General features: G+C 41.9%; 1 protein-coding gene across 1 annotated transcript in view; it reads left to right on the forward strand.

Moving 5' to 3' along the window:
* Positions 1 to 12,264, forward strand: part of LOC106092072 (uncharacterized) — a 147,629-nt gene that overhangs the window by 45,144 nt on the left and 90,221 nt on the right. The window contains exon 2 of the mRNA XM_059364166.1: positions 11,279 to 11,481. Coding sequence (XP_059220149.1) covers positions 11,279 to 11,481 — 203 coding nt within the window. The remainder of the gene's footprint in view (positions 1 to 11,278; positions 11,482 to 12,264) is intronic.

Here is a 12,264-nt window from a genome sequence, read left to right on the forward strand (position 1 = left end):
TTTAAAATTTGGGTATCGGGACCATATTTGTCATCCGATTTCGCTGTAATTTGGGACACAATTTATTACGGACCTTTATCCAAGCAATCTATGAATCCAATCGGGCCATTCTACACTGAACTAGTAGAAAATGCTTATTTCGGGTGGGTCGAATCTTGGAGACCCACCACCATGGATTTCCACACATAATTTAGTTGAAGGACATATGTGTACTTTACATACCAACTTTCTGCCAAATCAGGCAAAAATTTAAGTTTCCATGGACGATAGAAGACTATTCGGGCGATAGGTTTATATGAGAACTGCGTCAGGTTACAGACCAATTTCGACAGTACATGCCATGTGTATGGAAAGTCAAAATAACCTACTGCGTGGAAAATTTCAGCCCAATCGTGGGAGATTGGTTTATATGAGAGGTTATATAAGATTGGTTTATATAAGATTATAGCCGGATTTGAACCGTTCTTGGAACGGTTATTGTAAGTCATGCCAAAACATCCGTGTAAAATTTCTGCTTTGTTTCTTTTTAGAAACAAATTTTTGTTCATTTAAATGCTTAATTTGCCAGCAAATACTGTTTCGTTCAAGTTAGAAGTAAAATCGAAATACCACTTTATATGGGAGTTATCCAATCCCATCCAATGGTTGACGGGTTTAAAAAGATTAATAACTTTTGTTGTTGCAGGCAGATGCAGCTGATAATTTTACGGGTTGAAGAACATACTTTTTAAGACTTAAAAAACAATAAACTATGGCTAACGTTTTTGAACAAATTTTTTCCTGATCTTCTTATGTTTGAATTCACTTCCACGAGTTTGACTTACTTAGTACTTTAGTTTTGGGTAACTGTAAACTCCATGTGATCAATATTTATATTCAAAAAAGATACTGTCATATTATTTACATCCCAAACTAACTGATTCACTTTTATACCGACCGTTACTCGAAATAATTTAATTTATGAGAACAGATGCAGTTTTAAGTTTTCGTCATTGAACAAAGCAAAAAACCATAACCAAAGCAAAAAACCATAACCCTATATATACAAAAATACTTGACATATTTAAACCAAATAGCAGATTTACAGTAATTGGAATGATCTTTATCATATTGCATCGAAAAATTTGCATTCCGAGTATCTTAACTTTTGCCATTTTTAGCCACGGCCGTGACACAGCACGTCGTTGGTGAGTCTATATGGGTAAACAAATGTAAAGAATTTTTTTTTTTTTAAATAAATTTATGATCCCACCACGTAATGCAAAATACTTACTTTTAAAACTATCCACCAATTATTGCGTTTAATGAGTGCCACGCAATGGTTAATGACTCGGCAGAATAGTTCATTATTGGCTATTTTTTAATTTTCACTTCTATGTTTTAACACAATCAGTGACACTCACCCACCCCCTAAATTTTGCATATGACCTGTACTGTAGTTATAAGATTTTATGTCTTGTTGTGCAGACTCGCAATATGTATACAAACAACACCAAAAATGTAAATGCCACACACGCGAAAGTAGAGCTTTAAGCAATTGGATGGCGCCCTACATGGCAAGTAGGGCAGGGGTGCACAAAACTAAAATTTCTTTGCGCTAACGTATATGCTCCCCGGCCGATACAGGATAACTATGAGCACCACACAGGCTGGAGCTTTGAGCCCCGACTTGTGTGGTTTCCATCGTTATCACGGAAATCTTAGCTTAAAGCTACCGGGCGCGTCCAATGGTTGCGGGTGGTGGAAAGCTCCGTTTTTATGCGGAGTAGCTGCAAATGCGGCCGCGGGCAGTCAGCGATCTTCGAGAGGAGAGTCTCAGTGAGGAGTCAGGTGGCATTGGCTCTTAATTAAATACTGAGTGTCAATGATACTCGAGACGACAAAGCGAGTTATTGGCGCCTTCAAATAACCAATGGCCAACATCAGCGCCTGTTCCCAGATTAGGGGCGGCTGGAGGCGAGCGTCATATCTTGGAACAAGCGGCTCGCCACAACGAGGGATACGTGTGCACTTCCACAAAACCCACCCGGTTGGGGGGCTGGGCCAGTAACCCGCCCCCGGAAAACTATGAGGACTATTATGAGAAACAAGGGAATAGTGAAAATAGACCCCCCCAACGTTGAGGACCCACGCAAACGAAAAAAGGACCATGATTTGCGGATCTGCACCTGGAATGTCCGCACTCTTTATAGAGAAGTTGCAGTATACGCGTTGGCGGATGTATTGGGTTGCCCAAAAAGTAATTGCGGATTTTCATATAGTCGGCGTTGACAAATTTTTTCACAGCTTGTGACTCAAAACCCACTCGGTTGGGGGGCTGGGCCAGTAACCCGCCCCCGGAAAACTATGAGGACTATTATGAGAAACAAAGGAATAGTGAAAATAGACCCCCCTAACGTTGACGACCCACGCAAACGAAAAAAGGACCATGATTTGCGGATCTGCACCTGGAATGTCCGCACTCTTTATAGAGAAGTTGCAGTATACGCGTTGGCGGATGTATTGGGTTGCCCAAAAAGTAATTGCGGATTTTCATATAGTCTGCGTTGACAAATTTTTTCACAGCTTGTGACTCTGTAATTGCATTCTTTCTTCTGTCAGTTATCAGCTGTTACTTTTAGCTTGCGTTAGAAAAAAAGTGTAAAAAAGTATATTTGATTAAAGTTCATTCAAGTTTTATTAAAAATGCATTTACTTTCTTTTAAAAAATCCGCAATTACTTTTTGGGCAACCCAATATTTGAGACGTACAAGGCAGATATTACCGCCTTACGGGAAGTGCGATGGACTGGGAATGGCGTCACTACAACATCAAACGGTGACGAACTATACTTTAGCTGCCATAACACGAAGCATGAATTTGGCTGTGGATTTGTGGTTAGTCGGAGACTGAAACACCTTATCTCCAGCTTTACTCTGGTGGATGAGAGGCTAGCCACAATCCGCATAAAAGCCAAATTCTTCAACATCAGCCTTATTTGTGCCCATGCACCGACGGAAGACAAAGACGAGTAGACCAAGTATATTTTCTACGAGCGCCTAGAGCGAGAATATGATCGCTGATATTAAAATCGATCTGGGAGATTTTAAGCAAAATTAGGGAAGTAAGACATTTTTGGTCCAACAGTCGGAAAGTTTATCCTCCACGAGATAACGTCCAGTAATGGGTTGAGGCTGATAGATTTCGCCGCTGCCAAAAACATGGTAGTTAGTACTAACAACATAAAAATATTCACAAAGCCGTTGTGATAGATGGAAGGCATTCATCCAGCATGTTAGATGTACGATCGATCCGTGGAGTGAATATAGATTCGGATCATTTCCTTGTTGCAGCAAAGGTTCGCACCCGTTTGAACTTGGCGAGGGAAATAGGATCTGACACTGCACGGAAGCTGGTGGACATTGAAAAGCTGCAAACACAACAAATGGCAGCGGCATACTCCACTCGACTGACGCAACTGCTTGATGAAAGCACTCCTTGTTTCGATGATATTGCGCAGTGGCAAACTATTGCCCACTCCATCGAAAATGCCGCGAAATCCCTATCATTGCAGCTTTAGACCTGGAAAATCCACTCTGGACCAGATATTCACACTGCGCCAAATCCTGAAAAAGACCCGAGAAGGACAAATCAACACCTACCATCTCTTTGTTGACTACAAAGTCGCCTTCGATACTTCTTTGCGTTCAAAGGTATTTCAAGCCATGTCTGAGTTTGGTATCCCTGCAAAATTAATAAGACTCTGCACGATGACACTTGCTGATACGCGTTACTCAGTGAGAATAGGAAAGAATCTCTCCGAACCATTTAAAACCAAACGAGGTTTCAGACAAGGAGACAGCCTATCTTATGATCTCTTTAATATCCTGTTGGAGAATATTATACGAGATGCAGATGTGAATAGATATGGCACACTAATCACAAGAGAACACATGCTACTCGCCTATGCCGACGACATCGATATCATAGGTCGGTCACCGGAAGTAGTAACTGCAGCCTTTGGAAGAATCGAAAGAGAGTCAGTGAAAATGGGTCTGACAGTAAATGGAGACAAGACGAAATGGATGGTTTCAACTCCCAAAAAGCCTTGCACAACCGAGCAGATAAAGAAAATGGAGTAAGTTGGGAACCACAACTTTGAAACAGTCAGTAACTTTATCTACCTCGGCACCGCCGTAACCGAAACGATTGACACCATTTTTGAGATTAAGCGAAGAATAATACTGGCAAACAGATGCTACTTTGGACTAAGTAAGCAGTTTAGAAACAAGGCCACCTCTCGACAGACAAAGATTACACTATATGCGTTGGCTAGGTCATGTTGTCAGAATGGATGAAGAAGCTCCAGCAAAGAAGTCTTTTGAAGGCAAACACGGTGGTACCGCAAACCGAAAAGACCAAAAGCCCGATGGAAAGATCAAGCGATGAGAGTCACCTCGAAATTTGTGTGTTTAGAAATTTTAGAATGAGTGTAGAAGATCGAGACGCTTGGAACGCTATTCTATGTTCGGCTAGTGGAACAAATATTCTGTCATATCCAATTAAAGTAAGTAACATATATGCTCAATTCAAATAATAGTGAACTATTGAAAAATCAATTTGTTTCTTTTTAGAAACCAATGTTTGTTTATTTAAATGCTTAATTTGACAGCAAATACTGCTTCGTTCAAGTTAGAATGATTTTAAATGAAACGTTTGCTTACCAAAACTTAGTCAAACAAATGTTATATACAAAAGTTTTAAATCAGTTAAACCATAAGTAAAAGCCCAAACTTGAAATAAGATTCCATAGAATAGTTTTTTTTTTCGAGCCATTTTGGCATCGGCCCTATTGCTATTTTATAAATAATGTTACTCACATTCACGAATGAACATACACATACACAATCCCATGGCAGCCGGTTGTACGTAACGGATTGACCCGATGGAATCCTTCATTGGCAAGGCCTGCCGCCTCGGTGTACCCGACACTGCTTCAACAACAGCATACACATGAGTGTACGGATCATTTTTCCATTTTTATTCCAAAAACAATGTTTTTTCTAGCCAAGAAAGCAAAAGTTATTGAATTTTCTTATTACTATGTTTACTTCTGAAAAACTTCATTCGTTCTGTCGAATAATTTAATTTTTAATCACGGATTACAACATTTTAAAGAGAGTTAAACGCACATACAGTAGGTCTGTTCGCGTACTTTTCCAGTAAAAATTTGCCAGTAAGAATTTGCAGAAAAGAGGTAATAGCCTTTACTCTCTTTAGCTTTTTATTTGAATTAAACAGCTGGTTTTCATAAAACAGCTGTTGAAAAAAAGAATTCCAGTAGCAATTTGCAGCTCTCAATTAGCAAACTCTCAAAATGAAGCTTGCCCTCTCACACTGCCGCTCTCTTTTGCTGGCAAATACAGCACGCGAATGACTTCCAGTAACAGTTTCTGGAAATTTGCACAAGTTTTTGATTACACGAACACATTTTTAATTTCTTTTTTATTTTGTGCACCCCCGAAGTAGAGCCACTCAAATCACACCTACAACACCCTCATTTAAATAGTGATACTCTTTGTGTCGCACAATTACAAGTTGCTTCTCATACTCTCACTATATCATGCTCTAACATTATGGCATTGCATTCACTCAAATAACGGATGCTTTTTCTTCTTTTATTGACAATTAATTTCACATTTTTAGATGGTTTTCCGGACGTATTGTTATTTCACTCCACAAGAATTTTCCTGTAACTCGTTATAGGTCATTATTTTAGGAAGAAAAATTTAAGTCATTCAAGGATAGCTGCGATAGAGGTATCCATTAGGCGGTTGATGATCTGCGTCTGTTTCCAGTGAAGCGGCAGATCTAGAGCCCGGTAGTAGGCTTGGAATGGACTCCAAAGACCCAACAGCTGAGGAGGTGGTCAGGCCGGAGCATTTTGTCTGCTACTGAAACCTCGACTGTTCGAGCGGCTGCTTCAGCTTTTAACGAAGTCACCTGGTTCGAGTCTTAAGGACACGGCCGAACCTATTCTTTCTTCGCATGCCTATAATTTGCCTAGGCCATCGGCCTTCCCCGGCAAACCAACACGCTCTTTAAGAGGTTGGAATAATAGAAGACGCATCGCTCTCAGGTTTGAGAGAATGATCCTAAGACTCTCACTAATAGGGAGAAAGACTCCCTTAATTAGGCTCAGGAATTCGTTGCCCAGGCTACTTAAAAGACTAAACGTCTAGATTCGGAAACTGCACCGCAGTCAGCCAAAAGGCTGCGTTCACCTGAGAGCATCCCATGCCTAAAAGAACTAGGGCGAACAATAGTAAGATGGGTCCAAGAACCTTTGCTAATGGCACTAGGGACAGTTTGGTGATGAAGTTGTCGACAAGCGAGAAGAACAGGGCTGCATACCTAGGAATAATTAGAGTCGGATAGTCAATGCACAGTCATCTGTATACTCCGATGTCATTGAGGAATTTCATAGGTCTCCTCCAGTTTGTGACGATGCAGGCTGGTATCGGGTCCGATACAGACTAATTGCCTTCGGGGATCAACGCTCAATTGAAATGTATCGTTGTGCGATAAAAAAGATTGGTGAGGTCTGGCTAGGCGCAGCACTAGATTTAGTCAAGACGGAAGATATTCCTTCTCGACCAATGGCACATGCTTTGTCACCAAGGATTTTCTCAGATCCTAAATCGATACTTGGAAGACTAAGGGAAAGTAATCCCAATCTTTCAACCACCGACCCGAAGATTGGTAGATTGGATGAGGTTGATGGTGATCGGAGGCAGACCTCAACAAGTCTGAAGGGGTTGTATCCTACGGATTCTACAAGTTGAAACTGAAGTTCTTTAGAAGCGGTGGGGTTGGGGAATCAGGAGACGACTCAGCAGTTGTTACCGAACACTTGCTTGAGGAACTATCGACCACATCGCTAAAGTCTGGCGGATTGCAGGAGACTGCGAATCCCACTGCCACAATCGAGACAGGAGGGGATGGCATCAAAACGGGATCGGACAAGCCCTGTGCGGGTGGGTCTTCCGGTTGGACTGGGCTCAAGGTGTGCGCCAGCGGGGAAGTACGGAACTCGAAAGTACTTCGAAAGCAGTAGCTAGTGAAGCATCTAAGGAAGAATCGTCCAAACCACAAGTGCCCAGTGTCCTGAGGCTACGAAGTCTGACCGGAGACTTTAATCTGGTACCACGGGTGTCAGGAGCCCCTGGAACTTTGGTTCCAGCCTGACAATGGTGAGGCCCCAGTGGGGAGCAACGTGGTGGCTGTGGTTTGTACCGAAATCGCGGGTGGAGCACAAGCTCGGCGTGGAGTTGCGTTTTCAACCGGGTGCCGTGACCCATAGATCGGAAGGAGTTTTAGGTAGTGCTCCGCTCCTAACCAAGGAGGTGAACACGTCTAAATACGTGGGATCAAATTGGTACTCATGTGTGGGTTACCACATGTGGGGGCGTTGGTAGACGCATTGTATTCACCCTTGGGCCTCGCAGGTTTGGGCCGAGATGGCAGGTATCTGCGTAAAACTCGACATTCGTGTCCTGAGGAAGAGTGGTTGCTCAGCTTTTTCATCTGCCCTTGGATGCGTACGGAAGCTCGTCATGACGAATCTTGTGAGGATGAACTCCTGGTGGAATCAGAAGACGAGGCTAACTCAACAGTGGTGGAAGTTATGAATCCTGACTATGGTCCGTTTCTGCAAATCTCTACCATTGTAAGACCGCTTCGGCGACACTAAAGGTCCTCATGATAGCTGGGGGATTTGACGTGGTTCTTATCCAGGAGCCATGGGTGTGTGGAGGAATAGTTCGTGGACTAAGAATTTTGGGATTTAATATATTCAAGGGTACAGGGAATGGAAGACACAGAGCCTGTATTCTTGCAGAGAGTAGTCCAAATGTTTTTCTTCTCCCGTCGCTATACACTGAAGATTTAGTTGTAGCCAGCCTTGAAATAAACATGTCTCATTACTGGCTGGCGTCCCTATATATGTCACACGATTCAGAGATGCCGCCTTCAAACCTTAAGTCGCTGGTTGAAGCTGCTTCTGTATGGAAGAAGAGCCTCATTGTAGCAAGTGATGCTTATGCACATCACCAGATATGAGGAAGTTTGGATGTCAACGTAAAGGGTGAGCTGCTTATTGAATATATTATGAGTAGCAATCTGGCGATTTGTAATAAAGGGGATAAACCGAGCTCTGTTACCAGGAACAGGCAGGAGGAATTAGATATTACCTTTGTATCGGAATATATAAGCGCAAGAATACGCGACTGGGAAGTGTTGAATGACCACAACTCCTCTAATCATCGTTATATTACTTTCGGGTTTGGAGGAAATACTTCAGAGGTGGTCCCTCGGCTAAACAGAAGAAAGGCGGACTGGGATAAATTTCGGCACAAATTCTGCAATTCTATCCGTTCTAGGCCAGAAAAGAAATTGGAAACTACGGAGGATATAGACATAGTTGTCAAGCGGATCACGAAGGCCCTGGATGACTTGCTTGTGTCAGCATGTCCTGGTGCCAAGACAAGGAGCAAACAGCGACCGCCATGGAGGACCCCACAGCTGGTTGGTCTAATGAAAGACTGCAGAAAACTCTTCAACAGAGCAAAATCCGCAAGAGCACCACACGATTGGGACATCTATAAGTCTGAGCTAAGAAAATATAAGGGCGAGCTGAAAAGGACTCAGAACAAATCCTGGGTAGATTACTGCAGCTCCGTGGAGGATACATCTGAGGCCTCTAGGCTAAGGAAGATTCTGTCCTCGAGACCTATTACGGTGGGTGATATTGAGAATTCAGAGAATGTATGGACAAAGTCTAGTGAAGAAACAATAGAACTGCTTGTTGATACACATTTCTCGGGAAATTCTCCAACGGACAACATGGCGCCAGAAGAGGTTGTCACTGGTATGCATTCGTCAGAGGCTATTAGGGACATTGTGTCTGAGCCGAAAATGCTTTGGGCGATAAGAAGTTTCGACCCCGTTAACTCGCCAGGCTGTGATTGTGTATCACCGGTTGAATTACAAGTTGTGTCTGATATACAGGCTCCCTGGCTTAGGGAGATATACTCTGCTTGTATCAGAATGTCATATATACCTGTGGGAGGGAGGGACACGAAGGTAATTTTCATTCCGAAGGCAGATAAACCCTACCTCTCGAAGGCGAAAGTCTATCATCCTTTAGGGCGAAGACTCTTGAAAGGTTGATAGAAACATATCTTAGGGCAAAGATCCCTGAAGATTGCCAATCGCGGCACCAGCATGCATACAGTTAAGGCAAATCCACTGAAACAGCCTTCACGACTAAGTCGGCTACTTAGAGAGTTCTCTCGCTGTCAATGAATATAAAATGGTAGCATTTCTTGACATTGAAGGTGCTTTCAATAATGTAGAACCGACGTCAATCATGAAGGAGTTGGAATAGCTTACTTACTAAAAGATGCATTACGGCAGGCTTGGGATCTAAAAAGATGCGTCAGCAGAGGAACACCTACAGGAGATGTACTGTCTCCTCTACTTTGAAATATAGCCATTAACAATGTATTATTTTCTCTGGAAGAGAAAATATGCTGATGACGTGGCAATTGCGGTTAGGGGAAAGTTTCCCAGGACTCTAAGATATATATTTCAGGAAGCTCTACGTGCAACAGCAAAGTGGGCTATCGAAAATGGTCTAGGTACAAATCTGTGCAAGACAGAAGTAGTTTTTTTCAGCAGGAGATACAAGTTTTCTACAGAGGAAGCAGTCTCTTTGGAGAGAAGGAGGAGAGAATGTTCCATTTACAGAAAGCGCAAAATACCTGGGTGTTTTGCTGGACAGAAAATTAAACTGTAAATCCAACATTTTAGAAACGGCAAGAAAGACAACTCTTGCCTTATACACATGCTAGAGAGCCATTGCCAAAAGACGGGGATTTAGACGGCATGTCATGCATTGGGTATATACTGCATACGTCAGACCTATAATGCTATATGGCGTTGTGATCTGGTGAACAGCGCTTCAAAAGTCCACCTTCTGCCCAAAACTTATCCGGATCCAAAGGATGGCTTGTTTGTTTATCACATCCGCGCTGAGGACGACACCATCTGTTGCACTGAATTTAATGCTACATCTTATGCCTGTGGAAATTGTGGCTAGACAAATTGCAGCGACCACTGCCGTGAGGTTAAGGGAGCTTTCTCATTGGTCATGTGCCGGCTACGGACACTGTGTTATCTTTGATACAAAATCCGATCCAGACAGTGTGGATTACACCCTACCTGAGTCGCTTTTTAATAAAAGTACTGTACCACTATTCCAGATAGAACCGATTGGAACTACTATATCCCGACAATAGAAGTTACATAAACTTTTATACGGATGGTTCCAAACTAAAAGACCGGGTGGGCTTTGGGGTGTACTCTAAAGTTCTAGAACTGGTCATATCGAAAAATTTACCCTACCACTGCAGTGTGTATCAAGCGGAGATCCTTGCGATTAAGGAAGTGGTGGAATGGCTAAGATCTCTCTCAACGAGATGGGTGAACAGTTTATAATTCACCTGTTCTGGATGCCGTGTCAAAGAGGTATCCCAGGGAATTGTAAGGCGGACGAGCTTCCAAGACTTGGAATTACCCTACATTTTTTAGGACCAGGCCGAAGGACAAAGAGGGGGCTGTGAGCATTCCAAAACTATGTGGCTTAATCTAGACTTGAAAAGGTCTACTGCTTTGCTGTCATTGGCTAGAACAGACGTCTCAGTCATTGTGTTCGTCATGACAGGTCACTGTCTAATCGGAAAACATGCTGACAGACTGAAGGTTGCCAGCAACGACTTTTGCAGAAGCTGTGAGGACATTGAAGATGAAGAGACCATAGAACAGCTTCTGTGTATGTGTCCCGCACTAGCAGTTAGAAGTAGTTCCACTTTAGGTTCTCATTTCTTTGAGAACATGTCTGTTTTTGCGAATGTGAACATTTGCAAGTTATTAGGCTTTTTAAAGCTATCCGGATAGTTCAACGGTAGGAACTAGACATCTTCCTTCTTCTGTTCCTGTGGTATCACAATGGACGAAAACGTCTAAGTGAGTGTGACTGCCACTTCAACCTAACCTAAACTTCGTAATGAACACTGTTTTAAATAATACATTCTGCACATATCTAGAAAAATATCTTTCGGTTGACGCCAATTTCATTAAAATAAATCCAGCCGTATGGTTCTACCACAAACTCGTCTTTAAAAAAACCTTGGCCGCTTAACAATATATATAATATTTATCCCCTTTATTCTTTCAGAAATTTTGAAATCTAATGGAGACGAGTTTGATGTGACAGTACAGAAGTTTAAAGAACAGGAAATCGAAACGTACAAATTAAACATCATAACGAAATACTTCAAAACACAGATTTCACTTTTTGTATGTGAAGACTTCAACAAAATTCGTCCTGATTTGCTACCTCTTGTTGAAGGATGCATATTTTATTTTGATCCGGATAATGTAAGTGTTTAACGTATATAAATTCTTTTTTTTTTGTTATGATAATAAGAAAGTTGTTGTTCGTTGAACGTTACAAAAGGAAATAAAAAAGGTTTTATTAAATTCTCTTACGCACTAATACTGATACTAACATATAAAACATTAATTCACAATATGGGTAGTCATAAATGGTGTATGCAGTTCAAAGTTTGTAAAACAAAAATGGCTTTATAATATTGGCTTTTATAATATACATATATTTTGGTAGATTGTCGTTAAGTTAGGTTGGGTTAAAAAGATGGTGCGGACATTAATCCGCCTCATGTCACTATGGACATACACCAAAGCAAGTAGTCGGCTTGTTGTGCTCTCTAAATACTAAAAAAGTGACCTCGAAAAAGAAAATATAAGTTTGGAATTCCGTGCTACTTACAAAATCCTTAATTGTTTTCCATGCCAACCCCCTATTTTGATTCATGTCTGGTATTTTGTCGCCACCTAAGTGCCGGGGTATGTTAGAAGCGAAAGCCGGGCAATGGCGTAAGAAATGCTCCAACGTTTCATCATCTTCCCTGCCCTATACATGCTATCACTTGCCGCACCGATTTTACATAAGTGAGTTCGTAGTCCTACATGTTTCGCTATGATTTCTCTTTCTTAATGACCTCCTTCTTACTTCTTTTCAATAATATTCCCACTTACTCCACTATGGCTCGACACCCAAACCATGCGGATCGTGCCATCCTCAGAGAAGGCGTTAATCTCCTTCTTACACAGCAAGACTGTTCGTGACCTTACCGTCCT

Source organism: Stomoxys calcitrans, chromosome 1 (assembly GCF_963082655.1).
Source record: "Stomoxys calcitrans chromosome 1, idStoCalc2.1, whole genome shotgun sequence".
Classification (NCBI taxonomy): Eukaryota; Metazoa; Arthropoda; class Insecta; order Diptera; family Muscidae; genus Stomoxys; species Stomoxys calcitrans.